Source organism: Anabrus simplex, chromosome 5 (genome assembly GCF_040414725.1).
Source record: "Anabrus simplex isolate iqAnaSimp1 chromosome 5, ASM4041472v1, whole genome shotgun sequence".
Taxonomy (NCBI): Eukaryota; Metazoa; Arthropoda; class Insecta; order Orthoptera; family Tettigoniidae; genus Anabrus; species Anabrus simplex.
In genome coordinates, this window is record NC_090269.1 from 295,668,685 (window position 1) to 295,693,750 (window position 25,066).

The following is a 25,066-nucleotide window of genomic DNA, read 5'->3' on the forward strand; positions in this document are numbered from 1 at the left end:
CAGAACCTTTTCCTGCACTGACTTACATCTGTGCAGCTGTTCGCTTGCTTTGGTGGGATGTACATGATGACCTAAGTGACAGTGATCATTTCCCCATTATTCTTACTTTGTTGAAACAGAAATGCATTGAGGCCTCCAGATTGACCAAAGTTCACACCACTAGCTGTCTTTAATGACTCGAATACTTCTTCCTTACATTCTTTCATTACATTACCCATACTCCAGAAACCTTACACTTTTCCTCCATATGAGCGTTGAAGATTTCCCAAGATGCAGAAGCTGAAGATGATAATATTGTGTATATGTGCAGAGACTCATCAGTCTTACAGACATAGCAATTTTTAAAGCGTGATTAATTATTCAGATGTAAAAACGCAGCCATGTTATTATGCAAACAAGCAAGCTAAACAAACTCTAGTGCCAATGGCTTTCGTTTCGGACTATGTTAGTACAGAAACGCATAAATTCATGTATGTAAGAACTGTGTTGTGTTATGTTATGTCTTTTTTTTTTGCTAGCTGCTTTACGTAGCACCAACACAGATAGGTCTTATGGTGACGATGGGATAGCGAAGGGCTAGGAGTGGGAAGGAAGCAGTCGTGGCCTTAATTAAGGTACAGCCCCAGCATTTGCCTGGTGTGAAAATGGGAAACCATGGAAAAACATCTTCAGGACAACCGACAGTGGGTTTCGAACCCACTATCTCCTGGATGTAAGCTCACAGCTGCGCGCCCTTAACTGCACAGCCAACTCACCCGGTTATGTTATGTCATATCAGAGAAAGCATACAAAGAGAGAAAATCCACTACAGATAGCTGCCCTAATACTAGGGAAACCACAAAGGTTCAGTCTACTGATTAATCTATGAAGACAATATAAATTAATAATAATACTTTATTAACGGTAATGCCATTTTACATAACAGTAGAGAAGAATAAACAAAACAAAACACACTAAAAAGAAAGTTCAATGGAGTATAAGTAGAAAAATATGTACAGATATATATACACAGGTTATATTACAAGTAATCACAGGAAAGTAATAGTCAATTTTGGAGATTATGTAAGTGATTTCTAAATTTTGACAATGAGCAGTTAAATATATAAATATCCACTTTGTTTAGAGATCTTGACATTCGTTCAATTGGCCCATTGAATGCATAGTTAGTTCTATGCCAATTTGTAGACAATGTATTCTTGAACCTTGTGCGTCTGTCTGGTACATGTAAGTTAATTTTTGCAAGGAGTTGTGGACAGTTCACCAAGGAATGAAGCAATTTAAAAATGAAGAGTGTATCCAATAATTCATGGCGTTGTGACAGGCTATGCAGATTTAAGGACTGTTGTAGGGATGAATAATCAACATTATCATATGAGAATCCTGCTCTAAATGAATATAAACGAAGAAATCTATGTTGTACTGAATCTAATCTATGGATAGAGGTCTGATGAGAAGGGTTCCAAACAGGTGTACAGTATTCTAGTATAGGGCGTACCAGAGATACATACAGCAATCGATAGGTAGCTAAGTTTGAAAATTCTCTAGAATATCTAGTAATGCAACCCAATCTTTGAAATGCTTTCTTACAAATATTTTCAATATGTTCATTAAACGATAGGTTAATAAAATACCAAGGCCATTAACTTGTGAAACAGGAGTTAGAATGTTGTTATTACTAAATTTGTACTGAAATGATATTTTCTTCTTGTTTTTAAAAAACAATATTATTTTACATTTCTCTAGATTAAGTTTCAACCCATTTTGAATACAGTACTTTTCCAGATGATGTAAATCTTCTTGAAGTTTTAAACAATCAAGTGGACAATTAATTTGCATAGAATTTTTTGCATCATCGGCAAACAAAAGCAGTTCAGAATTCTTAATTATATTTTTAATGTAATTTATGTAGAGAGTAAAAAGTAAGTGTGCAAGATGAGACCTTTGAGTAACTCCACTGGTAACAATAATAGGCACAGAAAAATGATTCCTTATTTTAACAATCTGCAGACGATTTTTAAGATACGATTTAAACCATGAGAGGAGAGGCCCATTAATTCCGTAGCCTGTTAGTTTTTGCAGCAAGATATTGTGGTCAACAGTGTCAAAAGCTTTTGAGAAGTCTATATAAATGCAGTCCACTTGGGAGTGGTTCTCTATTGCATCCAAGAGGAACTGATAGAATAAAAGAAGATTACTACAGGCTGACTGTCCTGAAAAGAATCCATGTTGCTCATCAATGATGATGTTTCTAAAGAGAGGTGTGATTTTGTCAAGAATTATAGAGTCAAAAATTTTGGAAATATGAGAAGTAATTATAACTGGTCTATATTGTTTAATGTCAGTTTTATCACCATTTTTGAAAACTGGACTAACAAATCCTTTCTTCCATTCCACTGGAAAAACGCCTTGGTTTAATGATAAGTTGAACAGATAAAAGAGTGCTTCACATAAAATAAATGAGCAGTACTTGAGCAGGTAAGTTGAAACACCATCAGGTCCTACAGTTTTCTCTAATTCCAGAGATATCAGTTTGTTGTAAATTTCTGCCTTACTAATGTTTATAACTGATAGATTGACAGAGAAAGAATAATCATATGACATACTACTACTATTCTGATAAGAAGAATAAACAGATGAAAAGTGGTTAGCAAAAAGATGGACAATGTTTTCTCCAGTATCTGCTGTAACTTCATTAAGATGCATTGTTGAAGGAATATTATTGCATGACCTTTTAGAACTTAGATATTGCCAGAATTTCTGTGGATTGGAAGTAATACTTTGTTCACAGTTGGAGACGTACATTGTATAGCAAGATTTAGATTCAGACTTGCATTCATTTCTTTATTTCGAGAAATGCTGATAATCACTAGTGAGACCTGATATTTTGTATCGCTTGTGCGCTTTCTTCTCTTCAATAATCAGGGACTTCAATTTATGATTAAACAACTTTGGGAATTTGGGAGACTTAAAATTTCATATAGGGATGTAAAGTTCCATGCCATAATGTAGTACTGAATAGAAGGTTTCTACTGCTTTATCAATTGATACATTTTGAAACATCAGCTTCCAGCTGAACTGTGACAGATAATAATTTAAGAAGAAGTAGAAGTGGTAAGTCAGCAGGAGCTGATGAAATTACAGCTGACATGATTAAAGCTGCTGGTCCACCAGGAATACAGTGGCTGTATAGAGTTCTCAGAACAATATGGAAGGATAATGAAATACCTGAAGATTGGACAAAAGGGGTGATAGTTCCTATCTTTAAGAAAGGGAGTAGAAAAGTGAAAATTACAGAGGCATTACCCTCCTATCACACGGCCTTAAAATTATGGAGAAGATCATTGAAGCCAGAGTAAGGGATATACTAGAGCCTATCTTAGAAGAGGAACAACACGGTTTTAGGACTGGAAGAAGCACAACAGATCTGATATTTGCTTTGAGGATGTTGGCAGAGAAACACTGGAAAAGAGGAAATGACCTAATTATTGTGTTTATGGACCTTGAAAAGGCGTATGATAATGTTCCTAGATCAACTATTTGGAAAAGTCTTAGAAAACTTGGTGTACCGGAGTACCTTATTAGGAAGATCCAAATGCTATATAGTCATTGTAAAAGCTGTGTCAGAATTGGCGATGGTCACTCAGAATGGTTCAATACAACCAAAGGAGTACAACAGGGAAGTGCCTTGTCACCACTTCTATTCATAGCAGTTATGGATACCATTTTAAAGGAACTAAAAGGAAAAGGTAATAAAGATCTTCAGGCTCTGGTGTTTGCAGACGATGTGGCAATATGGGATGAAACAGAGGAGGGAGTGCAAAATAATCTGAATGCATGGTGTAAGAAGTTTGATGATTATGGAATGAAATTGAACCCATCAAAAACAGTAGCATTAAAAATCAGCAGACATTATACAGAATGCAACATAAAAATACAGGACCACCAAGTTGAAGTAGTACACCAATTCAGTTATTTAGGAAGTGTAATCGCTAGTAATAACAGAGCTGAGATAGAAATAACAAACAGAGTAACCAAAGGCTCTAACTTTTACAGCATCGTTAGACACCTACTATGGGATCAGAAAGTCCCACAAAGAACAAAAATGACCCTGTACAAGTCATATTTCATTCCTATCCTTACATATTCTCTGGAAACCTGCACACTAACATCAAAGGATTATAGTAGGATTCAAGCCTGTGAAATGAAATTTCTTAGAACTGCCCTCCAAAAGACCCGACTTGATCATGTGAAAAATGATGAGATCCGATCTAACCTAGGTCTAAATGAATCGATGGAGGAAAGACTTAGGTCATCTAGACTTAAATGGTTTGGGCATGTTAAACGAATGAATAGCACAAGGTTACCATGTGCTTATTTGGAAAAGAGAATAACAGGTAGAAGACCAGCTGGAAGACCAAGAAGAAGATGGATGGACTAACTGAGGGAAGACGTGGAGAGAAGAGGATGGAATTGGGAATCTGTCTTGGACAACGAAATGTTTTTGAATAGGCAACTTTGGAAGACGCTCGCTTTCAAACACCCTACCCGGCTCGCTGGAAGGGCAAACTGATGATGATGATGATGATGATGATGATAGTCACCATTTAAAAAGTCAAAATAAAAACTATCAGCAGGCAAGGAATTGTACAGCTCATTTATAGGTAAAGAAATCTCTAATGCTGGGTGGTGTTTATCGAGGGGGACAATGCTTTCATTACTAGATTTTACTTCAATGGAACTGGAGTTACTGAAAACCAAATCAAGAAATTGATTCAGAAAATTTGGGATAGCATTAAACTGATTTAAACAGAGATAAGAAAAAGTGTCTATAACTAAACTGGGCTGCATAGTGTGGTTACCTACTGACATAAGGCCAGAAGATGTTTCTTCATTTACTATCCAATTAAGATGTGGTAGATTGTAGTCACCAACAATGAGCAATAAATGGTTGTCAAGATTTTAAATAATTTCTTCAACAGCACTGCAGTGTTCGAAATATTTTTGGACAGGAGACTTGGGTGGAATGTATACAGCACCAATGATTAATTTTGTGGTGTTAAAAGTCAGGGACACAAACAACTGTTCAACTGTGTTAATGCGCGGTATTAGAGTAGGTTTAAACCTCTTGCTAATACAGATCATTACCTCCCCATGGGATGCCTTCATACTCGTTAAAGAAGACCTATCACATCTGAAAATTGAATACGTTTCGAGTCCGAGTTCCACATCACTAATTTCATCATTTTTGTTTCGGTTAATACCATGAAGTCATAGTCAGCTAAACATGCAGAAATTTTTAAGTTCAGTTAGTTTGCTTCGAAGTCCATTTACATTTTGATAGTAACCTCTAAAGTGTTCAACTAACCTTTTTATTGAGTCTTTGGTGCTTTCTTAGTATAGTGTATCTGATCTCTGTGAAATGATTCCCTATCTACATTGTGTATTGTATTCCTGATATAAGTTATACTTTCTAAATCATTTTCTGTATCACTTAAGTTTTTGCCATTAGGATTAGCATCCCCCCTCATTTTCTTAATTAGTTTCCCGAGAGCATTCTACTAGATATTCTATTGAGAAGTTTACCAAACTTAGAGGTTCCTTTTCTGTTAAGGTGTAGCCCATCTTTTCTAAAATCACTACCTCTAAGCCAACTATTACCATCGACAAAAAGGACATCTCCATCACAGCATAACCAGTCAAGAGTGGAGTTTCATGTTCTATGATTGCCTCATGATCATTACATTCTAAAACTTGAAAACTGTTTTGTGTCACTAAATTATTATTTACAGAATCTTTAAATGCAACATGTTTCCGATTAGGCCTAACATTCTTTGACTTAACCTCTTTAAAATCATTTTCATATTGTATCGGCATTTCAACATTATTTTGTTTAAAGTTCTTCAATTCCAGCAGAGCATTTTCTAGATCCGTTGATAACATTTTAATTATTTCATCTTTGGATGAGAGTTCAAGTTCCAGATCTCTTATTCTAAACCTCAAATGCGAGGAGTCCAAAGTGAGGTTATCGGAAACGAGATCGTCTACCGGATCCGACACTTTGCTACCAAACGTATTCTTAAATATGCACTCATAAAAAGCATTAAGACTATTAAGGCTAGCATTACTTCCGTGAATAGATCCATTGCACTTCATACACATATTATTACCGAACATTTCACCACTCGGAGAAAAAACTAAATCATTGTTTACCGCCATGTTGCAATTCAACGCAAAATACATTTAATTAATTTTCATTGGAATTTAACTAATGTTGCAATATCCATTATTTTCAGGCAGCTACCACTTGTGGATTCTATTTATTCAAATGACTTTAAGTTATACAGATGATTTTGTGCAATTGGGAGAAAATCTCTCAAAATCATAATTTACATATCTTGCAGAACATAAATGGAAAGTCGAAACCGCTTGAAAATATTCACAGAAAAATTTGTGATCGTTCTGTGCACACTAAACAACATACCAGTACCTTCTCACTTATTAATTTTATACTTGTGCCCCAAGTCACAAAAGCAAGGCTTACTGTACAGTGCCGCTTATTTTCTGTATCAACCTTTTTGGACTGCTTTTCATCTCGCTGAACTTTGACTGTTGGATTGATAATGATGCCTTTGTTGGATTTCCTACTGATGACTACAATGTCCGCTTGTTTAACCTTACCTTCACTTGACATACAGCCAGGCTGAGCGGCTCAGACGGCTGAGGCACTGGCCTTCTGACCCCAACATGGCAGGTTCAATCCTGGCTCAGCCAGTGGTATTTGAAGGTGCTCAAATACATCAGTCTCGTGTCGGTAGATTTACTGGCACATAAAAAACTCCTGCGGGACTAAGTTCCGGCACCTCGGAGTCTCCGAAAACCGTAAAAGTAGTTAGTGGGACGTAAAGCAAATAACATTATTGTTACTTCTTCATATACTTTGAACTGTTTTTTTTAATTTCTAAAGCAGTCAGCTATCCCTTCTTCTCTGTGGTGACTGTTGTTTCTTAAGAGCACCCTTGCAATAGAAACCAAGAATATGAGGAACATTTCTTATTTCAGGAAAACAAACCTCATCCAATATGTATTTTCAGAGCCAGCTTTCCCAAGGATACTCCAAAGAGAGTAAAATATTCCTACAATTCAAAGGAAAAGTGGACCAATTTCTACACTGATTTACATTACTTATGACAATGAGTAAACATACAACAAAAAATGCAAAAGGCATAGACTGAAGTTTAAATGAAATACTCCACTAGGGACCCCAATCAGGACATCATCATCATCATCATCATCATCATCATCATCATCATCATCATCATAGAACCCCTCCAGCATGCTGGAGGGTGGGGATAAACGAGCATTCACCATCGTTGTCTGTCCAGAATTGCTTTCACTCTCACCACTGACTCCCAGTTCCCTCCTCTTCTCTCCACATCATCTCTCAGTTCGTGTAGCCATCTTTTCCTATGTCTTCCCACTGGCCTTCTTCCTTCAACTGTTCTTTCTAGGCATGCATGTGGTGTTCTTGTGCCAGGCATTCGCTTTAGATGTCCATACCATGCTAGTCTCAAAGTCATTACTTTCTCTTCTATCGAGTCCATTTCCAGTTCCATTCTGATATAATCATCCCTTACATGGTCCTTGCATGTTCTTTGGAGGGCAGTCCTTAGGAACTTCATTTCACATGCTTGCGATTTACTAACTTCTCTCTCTTTCAGTGTACATGTTTCTAGATTGTATGTGAGAACAGGCACAAAGTATGACTTATACAGAGTTATCTTGCTTCTCATGGGCACTTTGTTATCCTAAAGTAGATGTCTTACTAGCTTGTAGAAGTTGGAACTGTTAGACACTCTGTTTACTATTTCTTTATCTGCAGTACCCCTGTTGGAAATCATACTCCCGAGGTATTTGAATACCTGTACGCATTGAATATTTTCACCTTCCAGCTGTATGTGGCAGCCAGAATCTTTCCTAGTCATTTTCAATGCAACAGTTTTTGTTGTGCTAACTTTCATCTGATACTGTTTAAACTTTGCTACCCATGGTTTTTTTTTTTTTTTTTTTTTTTTTTTTTTTTTTTTGCTAGTTGCTTTACGTCGCACCGACACAGATAGGTCTTATGGCGACGATGGGACAGGAAAGGGCTAGGACTGGGAAGGAAGCGGCCGTGGCCTTAATTAAGGTACAGCCCCAGCATTTGCCTGGTGTGAAAATGGGAAACCACGGAAAACCATTTTCAGGGCTGCCGACAGTGGGGTTCGAACCTACTATCTCCCGAATCTACCCATGGTTTATACCTCTACCTCTGTCTCTCCCAAGATGGCTACATCATCATCAAACACCAGTGTGTGTAGTTCTCCATCTCGTTCTCTTTTCAGTATTTTAAGAAAAGGCTAGGAAAACAACAGATAGGGAATCTGCCACCTGGGCAACTGCCCTAAATGCAGATCAGTAGTGATTGATTGATTGATTGATTGATTGATTGATTGATTGATTGATTGATTGATTGATTGATCGATCGATCGATTGATCTGAAACCTTTGTATATGTGCCGCAGGTCAGTATTTCTTCAACATTGTCACATAGCCATTTCCGCAGGTGCAATGAAGACATTCACATACTGATGAACAGCCAAAGTTCACATAACTGTCACCATATCTATGATATTTATGCTTCTCCTCATTGTTCTACTGCACCCTCTTTATTTTTATTCTTACAATGGTTATCACCATTCAATAAAAGCCAATGTATTTTTAAAAATTAAACAAACCCCACGGCACACAAACCTTGATGGACCTCGGCCAATCAAGTGACTGCTCCTCAGCCCGAAGGCCTGCAGATTACGAGATAACACACAATCACCGCAACAAATCCTCTCGGCTGTTTTACTAGACCGGGCCTGCTATCTCACCATCAGATAGCTCCGGAATATTTCTAATGTAGGCTGAGTGGAACAGCCCTCACAGCTAGGTAAAAATCCCTAGACCACAAGATATATATTTGAAAATCACTTGACTTAGCAACATATTTAATCAGAACACTATTCAGTTTATTTAATGTCCAAACATTAACTCTGAACAACACAAAATTGACAGTTATTGATATACAATCGCAAGGTCCCAAATAAGTTTGGTAGGCATCTAGAAGCATTTTATTCATGTTAATTCGTATTTCATTCCGTATAGTGCTTATAATCTTTTATTTGCTTACACAAATATGAGCATTTCAAAAAGTATTATAAGGTTTAAGCGAGTCACAATATAAATACGAACTATTTTCAGTTGATTGTTGTTGGCAATATGGGTAGTATAGTGGAGTCGTTTATATCTAGCTTGACTACCGTATTGAAGTGTTGCCATTTCGCCTGTTGTCGCTAGCACGTGGTCAGGAGTGAGTTGCACATTTATGAAAGTTTTGTTTTCTTTGTGAGATAATTGTGAAATTTTATTTTAATGAATGCAGTGCGATGTCACGGAAACGAAAACATAGTTATGAACCATGAAGTGATAATCCTTTGCACCATGGAGTAGCCCTTAATAGTCAGGCATTAGAATTAATGCAGTGAACTCGTGAGTTTTACGAGAGGGAGAATAAATTCATACGCTTGTATAGCCGTCTCTCTGTTGCTGTAGATCAAGTTGTGGAACGCCGCAACAACAGCTGACTGCACGACACGCGAGTTTTTAAAAACATGGGAGAAATTCTTTTAATGTCATCGCAATGATACACAATACAAATGAAATCGGCCCACAAAAATCAAACTTTCATCACACCGATTAAGTTTACAATAAAAATAAAAAATTTCATCACACAAAATGATACGAGATACATATACAACAAAGTTTTTATTATCGCGATGTTAGAAAATACGGAAAAGAGCTTTCAAAGCGTACTGTTATTCAGACAGGTGTTCGCCTCCAGGAACAGAAGGAAAGAGGGACTGGGAAACATAGCAGTAGCGGAAACGGGGCTGATAGTAGGGACTTGTTTCACAGCACTCTGGGAAAGAAACGAATTAAGCTCCTGCAACAGGAATTAATTCTTTCCAGGCTGATGCAATATGAAGACACATGTACGATTATTACAGCTCAAAGTCCCTTTTGCCATTGTTATGGACAATGCACCTTACAACTCTGTTGATGATCTGCATAGACAACGACAATAACAAAGAAGGCGACGGTAGTATAGAAGTGATCTGGAGGGTATCGAGCCTCTACCTGTATGAAACAGGTATGAAAATATTTCTGAATTTTCATAAATTTTATAGATTTTACTTGAAACCTTTTGTGTTAGCACCGATGTATATTATTCTAACATTTATTGGTGTATGTAAAGTGAGATTCTTATCAGCCGATTTTTTCTATATTTTCTAACATCGCGATAATAAGAACTTCGTAGTATATGTATCTCGTATCATTTTGTGTGATGAAAATTTTTATTGTAAACTTAATCGGTGTGATGAAAGTTCGATTTTTGTGGGCCAATTTCATTTGTATTGCATATCATCGCGATGATATTAAAAGAATTTCTCCCATGTTTTTAAAAACTCATGTATCGTGCAGTCAGCTGTTGTTGCGGCGGCAACATTGCTTCGTGCGCCATTGCAGTGTCACCAACATTATGCGCAGCTGTCATGTGCATCCTTGCACTAGCCTACATATAATAATGAGTTCATAAAAGTTAGTTGGTAGTAGAGTTATTGCGTTGCATCAGTTCAGCATTCAACAACAGTGCTTTGAAAACTGAAATAAAAATTACGGAAGCTTTGTAATATTCCGCGGTGGTCCATTGAAAAAGCTGCAGATTCCCAGGGCATCTTCACGGCCAGGTCTCCCAGGCCATGAACTCTGTCCCCGAACTCCCTAAGCAACCTAACCCCATACCTTTCCTAACCACATATCATCTTGGTCTACACAAAAGCAATCACATTTTTAAAACAAGCATTCTACCTTCTCTCATCCTCACCCTACACCCGGAATCTTCTTCCAAAAAGCCCCACAATCACTTTCAGGCACCTACCTAAACTCAAAAATATTCTCACTCACTATGAACCATACCAACCTCCACCCCCTTCTGGCTCTTTCCCCTGTGAACACAGCTGCTGTAAGACGTGCCATTTATATACATGCAAGGTCATTGTGGAAGCCCCCATGGCTCAGGCAGCAGTGCGCTGGCCTCTCACTGCTGGATACTGTGGTTCAAATCCTGATCACTCCATGTGAGATTTGTGCTGGACAAAGTGGAAGCAGGACCGGTTTTTCTCTGCGTACTCTGGTTTTCCCTGTCATCTTTCATTCCAGCAACACTCTCCATTAATATTTAATTTCATCTATCAGTCATTTATCATTACCCCAGAGGAGGGTGACAGGCTTCAGCAACCAGCACATTTCCTATCCTGGCTGCTAGATGGGACTTCATTCATTCCATTCCTGACTCGGTCAAATGACAGGAAACAGACCGTGGATTTTTTCAAGGTGATCAAGACTGTACTTCATCAACATCATCTACCAGCACCAGTGCAGACTCTGCCCAGCTTTCCACATTGGCTTAACTAGCAGTACACTAGCTAAACATTATGCGGCCACCGCAGTAACTGAAAAACCCCTAACATAAATCTTCCTGCTCACATTCGCATCAGGCACCATAAAACCATGTTTTATGAACATTTTACTGTTAAAGTTCTCAACCTTCCCACCCTCTCGCCCTTAGAGATTCCGAAGTTGGACATCAAGTACTGCTCAGGTCCAGGGAAGCACCTGGCCTTAACATTAGATAACTGCTCCGTTTTTCCATACTCTTGTCTGTCTGTCTGTCTGTCTGTCTGTCTGTCTGTCTGTCTGTCTGTCTGTCTGTCTGTCTGTCTGTCTGTCTGTCTGTCTGTCTGTCTGTCTGTCTGTCTGGCCCCCACTCCCCTCACCTCACACAGTGTCTACTTGCCAACAATAAGCATTATTATTTTATCCTGCACTGATGAATACTGCACCCAAAAATTCTGGATCCATGGTTTGCTTTAATGTTTTCTCTATTCACACAGTCTTACATGGTAAGTTGCTACTCTCTAGCTGTTTCCTAGAGTTATATATTTTGCTTCCACTAGCTTTCTTACCTTAGTATTTGTAATGAAAGTTGTTTTACCATCTCTCTGCAACTGTCTACCAGCACCATTGTCTCAGTATATTAATCAGAACAGAAGTTACCATAAAATTTTGAAGTAAAAACTTTTATTATGGCAAGTTTAAATATATAAAGTTTGATCTCTCCAACTGTAAATGAACAGTTAAAAATTATACACTAATTGATTAGATATTTGGATTTGGTACCTTTTTTAAAAAAATCCCACTGTTCATATTAGAAGACAGTATTGTCCTTCAGTATTCTTACCTCTTTAAAATGAAAGAAATGGTCTAATGCCTGAATGTGACTGCGAGCTTGAGCACCAGAACCTAAGACAGCCAGTACATCTGTTCCATTGTGCATATATTTCGTGGCAACCACTGACGCAGCAGCTGTGCGCCAAGCTGTCAACTCAGTGCCTTCCATGACCTGGAAAAATGTTGATAAGTAAGGCTACAAATTAAGCAGTATTTCTTAAGATTTGAGGAAAATTTAAAAGATGTATCAGAAGAATTTGGCCAGCCTTTCACAACAAAGATTCACTCACATATGTGATAAAGGGCATTTGATTTACCATGCAGCTAACACATGTGGTCCCATCAGTCACAGACTACATGAAATTTGGGAAAGTTCAATGCCAAAAAAAAAACAAAAAAAAAAAAAAAACAAGGAGATTGGAAATGACTAGTACACCTGAAAATAAAATAAAAAAAGAACCGTATGATACAAATTTTATGATTGTCCGTATTGATGATTCCTTAATTAATTAAGTAACTAGGTTAAAAGGGAATGTTCCACCTGATCAATACACAAAGATTTACAATTGTAAAATTAGAATCTTACATTATACACATTAAAATAACTAGTACTAGTTTCAACCCTCATCTGGATCATCCTTAGTTAGATATATGTATGTTGTTGTTTGATTCGTCAGTCCATAGACTGGTTTGATGAAACTCTCCATGCCACACTATATGTGCTAACCTTTTCAGTTGTACATTACTGTTGCATCCTACATCTCCTCTAATCTGCTTGCTATATTCATACCTTGGTATACCCCTGATATGGATGTTGATTCCCATAGGGAACATGAAATATTTGTCCAGAATGAGTAAATTTATAATACCAACATAATGGTCCGTTATTAGACATTATAAATTTTCCAGCTAACTCATTCTTGGTTGCCTGCGTTTCGCCCTCGTGTGCTAAGTTGGGCTCATCAGTTGGTACTTAGCACACCTACCAAGACGCAAGGCTAGTGCATACCGTGGAGTTGATAGTTGGTGCTGTCAATGAAAACTGCCCAGTCACCAGCTTCTTCTCAAAGCCATCCCCATTATGTTGGATAAGATTCAGAATTTGACCACAACATGCCTTCCCCAGGATAAAATCTGCTTGATCCATGATCAGTTTATCATTAATAACTGCTGCTATTCTTCCAAGGTCCTTGCCTAATTTTACCAGTGCCTCCACATGGACTTTCCTCAATGGTTTCCTTTGGTCACGATACTTAGTCCTAATTTTAACAACTACAGAGAGATTCATCATCTTCACCAACCATTCTACAGTAAGAGGGCCAAAGTGCTTTATTTACTCCATTCTGATATCATCTGGGCCAGCAGCCTTGTTTCCTTTCATGTACAGCTGTTACCCTCAGCTATAGCCGTAATGAACATACGATGCTGAGATAACATAGTTGTAGAAATAGTTAATATATAGCTTAAGCATACAAGTGGTAGAAGAAGCAGCATGATAAATAATAATAATAATAATAATAATAATAATAATAATAATAATAATAATAATAATAATAATAATAATAATAATAATAATAATAATGGAAACGCGCAGTGAGAAGGAACTAGGCCAAGAGAAAAATACAGGAACAAGAGAAAACCAAAGGTTAACAATATAAATAAGATATATTTAACAATAAATAAATGAATAATTAAATATTGCTCAACAAAATAGTAAATCGCAGACAAGAGTTTGATACACAATGAATTATATAACCTAGAGGAAACCTCAGAAGACAAGGAAAATGTGCCACATTTACAATATAGACAATTAGGAATACATCAAAAACCGTATGAATAAGTATTAAGCATACAATGAGTAATAAAAGTCGAATAAAAGGAAGTAACCTGAAAGAAGATGCGAAAAGAAGGGAAAGGGGAATGGAAGTAGGGATCGAACTGGGGAAAGGATTCTCTTCGCCGGGTGTAGTTACGCTGCAGGATCTGTTGTTATTATTATCATCATCATCATTATTATTATTATTATTATTATTATTGCAGAAAGTAGCATTGGTCCTAGGAAGCAGATAATGAGAGTTCAAAATTCCATTGGCCGTAGTACAGTTCGTGGTTGAAAAGTTTTAGTAGAAATAATGTCTTGCATATTTAATTTTGATGCCGGAATGAGCTGGCGAAAACAAAGTTCAACTGGGGCAGATGGCCCAATGAAAAATTTAATGTCAAAATAACATTATGATAAGTCTTGCTCACCAAATAACTTGAACAAATAACAGTCCAGATGATAATGACAATATAGAATGTAGCACAGTTGTTTCGGTGCTCCAGCATTCCGAGACGAAGGCAGACTATTTTTAGAGCGGTGGAACGAGAATATATAGCGGTACAGAAACGTCGAGAAGAATAGAGAAGTTGAAAGCCAGCATATTCCAGAAACATCATAATCACGTGTCCAATAGAGGTAAGCACAAGCGCACACACAAGCGGAGAAGGCGGTGCGCGTGGAGAAGAAGATGACGTCACAGTCACGTGATGAACAGAGTAGGCAAATGACAGGTGAGCAGAGCAGAAGAATGAGTGAAGCAGTGGCGGTGTGACCAGAGAAAAGCAGCATACGAAGGTAGGAAATATATGTAGCATTAGCGGAGATCGTAACACAGCAGAGCTGCCCTTAGATTTTCAAGAGTGAAAGGAGTGTTTAGGAAATTAGTGGTAATACAAAAGAAGCACTTCAGAAAGTCCTGTTTCAGTCGATGCCACATGCCAACTGAATGCACTCTTACAAAGTAAAGTTTTAATTCCAAGTCTACTTCTGGGGTGGGGATGGTTATGATTGCTGTTGTAAGGGGCAAAACCGTGTGATTATTAGCCCCTTAATTCAGAAGTATGGTTTATCATGAATCCGTGACTGGTTTTGTGACAGCTGTAGTCATTCCTATATAGCTTGGGTTCCATCAGAAATGATATGCACTCTACTTTTAATATTCAACAAACTATCTTCCCTGAAATTATTGTTTAATATACAGGGTGTTAGGTGTATACGTGCAGATATTAAGCTAGTCGGCTAAGAAAAATACATCTCATAATATATGCTATGTACTTTTTACCTTGTCCTATTAGTTTGCCCATAACTGAGCCAAATATTTCAGGACCTAATGTGTTTTGAACGGCCGTAGCAGGATACGCCGGTGATGTCATTCTGTCCACGCGTAGCGGAAGTACAGTAGCCGAGTATAGGGCTTGTTGAACCTGTTTCTTATCGCAGGCCAACACATGTTGTTGTGCACTTCCCCTAAAGGCTTGGCAAGTAGAAGAGGATGACTCACGTGCCAGGTAACTTCCTGTACTCGAAAACCGGTGTAGGGTACTCTGTGTGAAAAGTACACAGAATCCTTACAGTGACGTCGAAGATCCGTACAAGCACATACGTGCGAATCAAGTGTTGTGTATTTGTGTGCGATTTTTAAGACGTCAATGGCATTACTCAGTGATCCAAGCTGACAAAATGAAAGGAAATGGTTAATAAGTAAATGAAATATGGGCGCAACATTTCTGTGCTGTTATTGCGACAGTCTACAATGAATTTCTGACAGTAGACAATGCGGATTGTCTATGCTTATTCATAAACTTTTTAGGTCATTGAAAGGACGGTGGACACTGAAACAAAAGACTATAAGTATTCAGTGAAATTGTTATTAATGAGACAAATTTCAAAAACCGTAGTTGCATCCATCGTGAACATTGCTCGAAGGAAAAAGACCTACTGTGGAATTGCCGCCGGGCATTTCTAATAGAAGGCTTTCGTCGCCATAAGACCTATCTGTGTCCGTGCGACGTAAAGCCCCTAGCAAAAAAAAAATAGAAGGCTTATTCTTCTTTTTCCTAATCTGTTTACCCTCCAGGGTTGGTTTTTCATGGGACTCAGCAAGGGATCCCACCTCTACCGCCTCAAGGGTAGTGTCCTGAAGCGTGAGACATTGGATCGGGGATACAACTGGGGAGAATGACCAGTACCTCACCCAGGCGGCCTCACCTGCTATGCTGAACAGGGGCCTTGCGGGGGTATGGGAAGATTGGAAAGGATAGACAAGGAAGAGGGAAGGAAGCGGCCGTGGCCTTAAGTTAGGTACCATCCCGGCATTTGCCTGGAGAAGGGAGGAACTACGGGAAACAACTTTCAGGATGGCTGAGGTGGGAATCGGACCACCTCTACTCATTTGACCTCCCGAGGCTAAGTGGACCCCGTTCCAGCCCTCGTACCACTTTTCAAATTTCTTGTCAGAGCTGGAAATCGAACCCGAGCTTCGGGGGTGGCAGCTAATCACACTAACCACTGCACCACAGAGGCGGACGGAAGGCTTATTACTGAACAGTAAGTACCGATAGGTAAAATGATGACTGTAATGGACCCGTTTAATTAGAACTTCCGTAAAAATAATATTACTACTACTACTACTACTACTACTACTACTACTAATAATAATAATAATAATAATAATAAATAATAATAATAATAATTGTTCCGAGGTATCTGTGGATTAGCAGAGGTGAAAGAAAGTGCCGGGGTGAACGGGTCTCAGGTTACGAAATTAAAGTTAATGTAAAATTTAACCAGGTTATATTTTCTTTGCAAAATCAAGAAATAACAAGCATGGCAGGTACAGAGTAGCAAGGCAACAAAGGTACAATCACAGTATTTACAGGATTTGGGCTTCGAGCCCCGAACTGACAATTCTTGAGCAATTAGCCCAGTTTTACCCCAACACAAGTTTTAACAGAGGGGCAGAAAACCCATTCCTGCCCAGGAGCACTTGCTCCAAATTACACAGAAAAGCCTCCTCGAGGCATACAACACTCAATTTTCAAGAAAGAGCCGCTCGCTCTCAAAATTGAAGCCTATCAAAGGCCACACCAAATTCCACTTTCAAGTTGTCCTCCACGGACACGAAAACAGGGGTAAAATACCCAACCTACTGAGGCCTATTAAGAGAGAAAAGGTTAATTACATGGCCTCTAAAATACCAATTTGAGAGGAGGCAAGCAGCACTCCTAATACATTTTGTTTGAAACCTATTTGGCACTAGGCCGTTAATGCAAGGGCTAATCCCATACTAAAGAGGTGACTTTAGAAAGAAACAATTTACATTACGTTAAGGAAGAAAAGTAGTGAAAATAAGTTCACCTCAATGTAATATGAGTGGGAGCTCGAGAGGGTTAAGCACTCTCTATCCCGATATGTAGTTTAAAGAATAGAATAGATACTAAGTGTCTTTACATTTTAGGGAAAGGTTACATGGTGGAAAAGCTTCGGACCTGCCCCGAGAGTTAAACTGCTGAGCTAGCAAGAAAAGAAGTTATTAAACGGTCATTACCTTTTTGTTGAACTGCTTCCCGAAGAAAGAGGCGCTTCCCGCCCCCTGCTATGTACTTTACACACTGAAAGATGGTACTGAAGTGGCCCGGAGACCTTAAAATCAGCAGTTTATATACTCTCGCGGAAAGTTCGAGGCGTTTGAGGAATGAGAACACCCTCCCACAAAAACTTTATTGGCTAGGGTTAAGCAATATATCCCCTTTTGGGGAAGATACACCTGATTGGTTATAAATTAATTAAAGAAATTTGGGATTGGCTAAATTCAAAACAAGGGGAAAGAAAGGGTTATACAGCCAACTTAAACAATAACAGCAAGAAATTTAACAAGAAACAAACTTTTGAAATAAAAATTTCTCCAAAAAACAGTTCTTTCACTTCGCACTAGGGCGCACCATTGTAGTTCTTCAGTAGTGTCCTCTAGAAGAGAATGTTCACACTTCTTACTACAGGCAAAACAAAAATACATCGAAAACAACCCAGTTCAGAAACTTCAAAATTTCCAAGTAGTGACATCTTCTGAGAAACTTGAAAATTAATACATTAGATAAAGTTCAGACTTCCTCCAGTAGGGGAGTTTCAACTGGCGCAAGGTTTGAATTAGCGGCGTGGAGGTGTACCGCCCGGTACAATAATAATAATATCTTTACGTTCCACTAACTAATTTTCACGGTTTTCGGAGACGTTGAAATGCCAGAATTTTTTTATCGCAGTATTTTTTAATGCAAATAAATCTACAGACACGAGACTGACGTATTTGAGCACCTTCAAATACCACCGGACTGAGCCAAGACCAAGCCTCCCAAGTTGGGTTCAGAAGGCCAGCACTTTACGCAGTGCTGCACCAATCATCTTGCCGGGCTGAGTGGCTCAGACGGTTGAGACACTGGCCTTCTGAGTCCAGTCTTGACAAGGTGCTCAAATACGTCAGCCTTGTGTCAGTAGATTTACTGGTACGTGAAGAACTCCTATGGTACTAAATTCCTGCAAATCCGCGTCCCCGAAAACCGTGAAAAGTAGTTAGTGGGACGTAAAGCCAATGACATTATCATCATCTTACCTGCACAGTTCATAGGGGTATCTTACCTGGAGTTCCTCATAGGTACATTATTAGAGCTTTCAGAGGACGCTCCATTTCGACTACGCCGAAACATTTGGTTTTTACACGATGGTCCACCACCTGATATAAGCCGCTTACTGCGTGATCATTTGGATCAGTCCTTTGGTCTATGGCGAATAGGACGACATGGACCCATCAATTGGCCCGCCAGATCTCCAATGGATATTACGGAAGACTGGATTCGGAGAAGTGATTTTCTTTTGTTAGTTGCTTTACGTCGCACCAACACAGAGAGGTCTTATGGCGACAATCGGACAAGAAAGGCCTAGGAATGGTAAGAAAGTGGTCATGGCCTTAATTAAGGTTCAACACCCGCAATGCCTGGTGTGAACTTGGGAAACCACGGAAAACCATCTTCAGGGCTGCCGACATTGGGGTTCGAAGCCCCAATCTCCCGGATGCGAGCTCACAGCTGTGCGCTCCTAACCGCATGGCCAACTCGCCGGGTACGGAGAAGTGAAGCCTGCAGAGTAGTCCAGGGAGGTCACTTGAACAATTGCTACGTGTTTCACATTGGTATGTCAGATGTTACACCATTTCTGCAGCGTATTGAGTTGGGAGTTCAGTTCTCAATCGATGTAGTATTTTGAGTCTCGATAGTTCGATATTCTCATAAATCCGAGCAGAAAAATTGAAGTACCGGTAACAAAAATTATAAATCTAGAGTTTCAGTTCGCGATTGCCTTGTACGTGGCGCGAGCTGAACACAACACACGGAAGACGTGGTTGTTAAAACGCTAGATATTGACCTTGAACACAGCATGGCAGTTCTTCATTCTACACTGTACTGGTTTGGGTACGTTGTGTGTGTGTGTCTGTTGATGTGCATGTTTGATGTTTATACACAAAACCTGTTTGTCACACTTTGTCCCCTAGTGCTAACCACAATACGAAGATACACCTGACTCATCGCAAAGAGACCTGGTTCTGGTCTTACGCATACTATCCTGTAGTAAACTACTGCGAGCGATGTAGGCACGGGTGAAGTACATTTCATCTTGTTTCCTCCTACACCACGCATATTTTACTATTTTCTTCCCTGCCTTTCAGCTCCTAATGACTTGGTAAGAATAATACCGGTAATGTTATTTGCTTTACGTCCCACTAACTACTCTTACTGTTTCTGGAGGCGCTGAGGTGCTGTAATTTAGTCTCGCAGGAGTTCTTTTTACGCGCCAGTAAATCTATCGACACGAGGCTGACTTATTTGAGCATCTTCGAATACCATCGGACTGAGCCAAGATCGAGCCTGCCAAGTTGGGGTCAGAAGGCCAGCGCCTCAACCGTCTGAGCCACTCTGCCCGGCAGCAAAAAATATTATTATTATTAGTATTATTACCGGGCGAGTTGGCCGTGCGGTTAGAGACGCATGGCTGAGAGCTTGCATCCCGGAGATAATGGGTTCGAATCCCACTGTCGGCAGCCCTGAAGATGGTTTTCCGTGGTTTCCCATTTTCACACCAGGCAAATGCTAGGGCTGTACCTTAATTAAGGCCACGGCCGCCTCCTTCCAACTCCTAGGCCTTTGCTATCCCATCGTCCTATAAGACCTATCTGTATCGGTGCGTCTCACCGACACAGATAGGTTTTATGGCGACAGATATAACTAAGGACTAGGATCGGGAAGGAAGCAACCGTGGTCTTAATTAAGGTACAGCCCTAGCATTTGCCTGGTGTGAACATGAAAAACCACGGAAAATCATCTTTAAAGCTGCCGACAGAGGGATTCAAAGCCGAATATTGAATACTGTTCGAACTTTAGCGACTGCTACTATCAAGCTCGGTGATGATTTAAGAGTGGATTTCTGCCGCTGGTAAATTGATCAAGCACTCAATCCAGAATTTCTCTCAAGTGTATTAGTGACACATGAGGCAATTTTTATAGAAGGAGTGTTTAATATTTAGTATACCAAGGCAACCTCTAGCACCGGCTCTCAATTAATATCTGATGGATGCAGTGGGAAGTCTGTCTCTTTGACCAATCGTCTTTTTATTAGCGTTATTTTGCTTTACGTCCCACATACTATTTATACCGTTTTCTGAGACGCTGAGGTGACGAAATTTCATATCGCAGGAGTTCATTTACGTGCCAGTATTTCTACGACACGAGACTGACGTATGTGTGCCCCATCAAATATCATCAGACTGAGCCAAGATTGAACCTGCCAAGTTGGAGGTCGGAAGATAAGGACCTCAACGGTCTCAGACACTCAGACCGGTACCAATCACCTTACTTGCATAAATTTGATCGGTGTAGCTTTCCTTATGGTGACGATGGGACGGGAATGGGCTAGTATCGGAAAGGAAGCGATCGTGGCATTCATGACGTTACAGCCCCAGCATTTGCCTGGTGTGAACATGGAAAACCACGGTAAACCACCTTTAGGGCTGCCGACAGAGGGGTTGGAACCCACTATATCCCACTCATGAGCTGTGGAATATCCCCATTCAATAGGACAAGGCAGTTTCCAGCACCCGTTCTAATTAATATCAGGATGGGTGTAGTTGGAGGTCGGTTACATCTTGTTATTAATGTTATCTTGCTCCTGTACAGTAGATACAGTACGTTACTGGAGATTTCAGAGGACGTGTCGCTTCGACTACGCCGAACCACGTGGATTTTACACGATGGTGCAGACATTTCCTCAACGGTAGACAGGACGATGTGGAACTATCAATTGGCCAGCCCTTATTCCAGTGGATTGTTATGCCTGGGGGGACATGAGAAACAAAGTATACCGAACTGAGGTAACCACTTCGGATGACCTCCGTGAACGTATGTTTAAGCACCAGAGGATATTCTGAACCACAGTGGTGTCTTGGCTCGAATGACAAGTTGTTTACGTCGCACCGACACAGATAGGTATTATAGCGATGACGGGGCAGGTAAGGGTTAGGAGTGGGAAGGAAGCAACCATGGCCTTAATTAAGGTGTGAAAATGGGAAACCACGGAAAACCATCTTCAGGGCTACCGACAGTGGGGTACGAACCCACTATCTCCCGAATACTGGATACTGGTAGCACTTAAGCGACTGCAGCTATCGAGCTCGGTGTACCAGTAAATATACCGACACGAGGCTGACGTATTTAAGCACCTTCAAATACCACTGCACGGGGCCAGGTTCGAACATGCGAAGTTGGAGTCAAAATGCTGGCACCTCAACCGTTTTAGCCACTCAACCAGGCAGGAAGCACGAAATGTAGGTACGTTTAATTTACTTAGTTGTATAATATGTCTATTTTTCGTTTGAAACAAAACGTTCGATGTGCTTCGATAATTCAATTCTGATTCTACTCATATGGATATCCTATGCCATGCATTTGTTCGTTGGCGCAAGGAACTGTCTTCCTTCTTCTACCTTTACGCAATGCACAACGGGGATCGTACCGCATTTCACGTCCCAACCAATAATTATATCACACGCTCGTACAGGTCGCGCACCGACACAGGTTTTCAGGTCATTTCCATACTCACTAGACCACAGGGCTGACGTCCACAGATATCCCTATCCCCTAAAGGACGTAACAGCAAATGAACCAGTATTAACGCTGAGAATTCAATACATCTCCAGGGTCCGAAACCGATCACTAGTGTTGTCTGAAACCCCTAAGACGGAAACTAAATACTAACAACAACAAACCAGTCTGGCGATAATGTAACGTAACATGTTGTAGACTGGTAGCCTTCAGCTGTTACCGTAGGTCAGTTGCTCGTAAACATAAAACCAGTTTGGCAAGTATATTACGTAACATCTCGTGGCATTGAATAGGGAGCGCTCAGCTGTCACAGTAGTACATTTGCTCTTAAACATAAACAGAACAGAAACCAGTTTGGCAGGGATGGCGCGTGACTTGCCTGTTATCAAAGGAAAGCTATTCATTCACAAGAACAAGGCATACTACCTATTCTAAAAACATCGTACCCCTTTGCTCTCGAAAATAACTTCCGAGGATTACTAAAAGTTTGATATATAGTGGTTCGTCACATCGTTCTCTATTGCTACAATAAATATCTGCACGTATACACCTAACAACCTGTATAAATAGGCCACAGCAAATGCATGATTTTAGTGACTGCTTGAAAGAAATTTGTTAAAAATGAAGCCATGTTTTCCAGTGTTGGCTTAGTTAAATGTAGCAAAGGCTTTTCAGTCTGTCAAACACATAGCAAATACAATGTAAATTAAAACACTAAAAGCATATCTGTAAAACACACACTAACATACAAAGAATGACATGTTTCGTTCTACAAGAACATCCTCAGATTCTATCAAATCACTTAAAATAAGCTTATATATGTACAGTATTGTTTACGTAGCATAAACTTGTCAATGATAGAGAGATAAGTGATAACATGAAACAGTAATGACAAAAAATAAATTATATACAATTATAATATAGTGAAAAACTTACGTATTTATTTAGACTGCCGATGTTAAGTCTGTTGTCACCAAACACTATTTCAGGACTGTGGTCATGGAAAGTTTGTGGTGAGCCACGCTGTGCGTGGAGAGGGGAGGGCAGGACAGGGAGGGGCCTAGTAGAACGATGTGGATCTCTCCTATTGGATGATAAAAACGGGTAGACTATAGAGTGGAGAGGGGGGGGGGGGGGGAGAGATGTAGGGCGGAGCGGCTGGAGCGCTGTGGAACTTTCCATCAACATTGGAGAGAGGGAGAGATGTTATTGACCTATTTCATGTTACCTTTATGTAATATGGATGAATGCAAATTAATAATTTTTAGTTGAATAAAGTAAGGGACGTTATTATTATTATTATTATTATTATTATTATTATTATTATTATTATTATTATTTACGATAGAAGCAATTTAAGGAGTAGGTGTTGTTAGATATTATGTGAGTAGAGCGAATAGGGGGGAATTATTTAAATGTGTATGCTCATTCAGGTTATTGGCATTAGTGTTTTTTTATTAGTGTTTTTTGCGACGTAAATTTCTATTGCTTCTTTTATATTCAAAGATTTACTTTTATTTTCGAAGTGTAAAATTTTTAGATCAGTGTTGATGTCTGTGAAATGGTGTGAACAGTCGTAGATGTGCTCCCCGAAGGCTGAATGCCGATTATATCTGATCGCGTTTTTGTGTTCTTTGTATCTTGTATGGAAATTACGTTTTGTTTGACCTATGTATGTGGCGTTGCAGTTAGGTTCTTGGCACTTGAGTTCATACACTCCTGACTTTGAGAAAGGGTCCTTTTTGTTTAAGTTGCACCTGCTGAAGTGTCTCTGTAGTGTGTTATTCGTTCGAAAAGCTACTTTTAAACCTTGTTTCTTGAAAATGTTAGCTACTTTGTATGTGTTATTGTTAACATAGTTGAGAACCACGTAGTTTTCTTTGTCGTGTGTGGTGCTTTCCCGGCGACTTTTCTTATGTTTATTTAAAAGTTTATCCACTGTGCCTGGAGGATGGTTGTTTTCTTTCGCGATTTGTTTAATTATTTGCATTTCTTCATTGAAATCTGTTGTGCTCATTGGTATGGAAATGGCTCTATGTATCATTGTATTCAGTCCTGCTATTTTGTGTGTGTATGGGTGGTTCGAGTTGTTGTCAATAGTGTGTGACGTCTGAGTGGGCTTTCTGTATACCTTGTAAGATAGGTTGTCATTATTCCTGTTGATTGTGATGTCTAAATAGTTTATTTTCTTGTTATTTTCTGGTTCCATTGTGAAGCTGATGGATTTGTGTAAAGAAGGTTTAAGTGGATGCGTAGAATTTTCTCAATAACTTCGAAAACATGTTCTTAATGGGCCAGCTTTCAAAAGGAATCTTACATTGGAGCAGATTTGTGGATGACGTCATATGCATATATGATAATGACGTCACTAATGCAGACCAGTTATTAAACACTCTAAATTCGAACGAATAACACACTACAGAGACACTTCAGCAGGTGCAACTTAAACAAAAAGGACCCTTTCTCAAAGTCAGGAGTGTATGAACTCCATGTGAGATTTGTGCTGGACAAAGTGGAAGCAGGACCGGTATGAACTCAAGTGCCAAGAACCTAACTGCAACGCCACATACATAGGTCAAACAAAACGTAATTTCCATACAAGATACAAAGAACACAAAAACGCGATCAGATATAATCGGCATTCAGCCTTCGGGGAGCACATCTACGACTGTTCACACCATTTCACAGACATCAACACTGATCTAAAAATTTTACACTTCGAAAAT

General features: G+C 39.4%; 1 protein-coding gene across 3 annotated transcripts in view; it reads right to left on the minus strand.

Annotated features, from left to right (window-relative positions):
* The window catches only part of LOC136874001 (ketimine reductase mu-crystallin), a 128,590-nt gene that overhangs the window by 83,587 nt on the left and 19,937 nt on the right, over positions 1–25,066 (minus strand). For all 3 annotated transcript variants that reach the window (XM_068227624.1, XM_067147449.2, XM_067147450.2), the window contains exon 4: positions 12,385–12,546. In XM_068227624.1, coding sequence (XP_068083725.1) covers positions 12,385–12,546 — 162 coding nt within the window. The remainder of the gene's footprint in view (positions 1–12,384; positions 12,547–25,066) is intronic.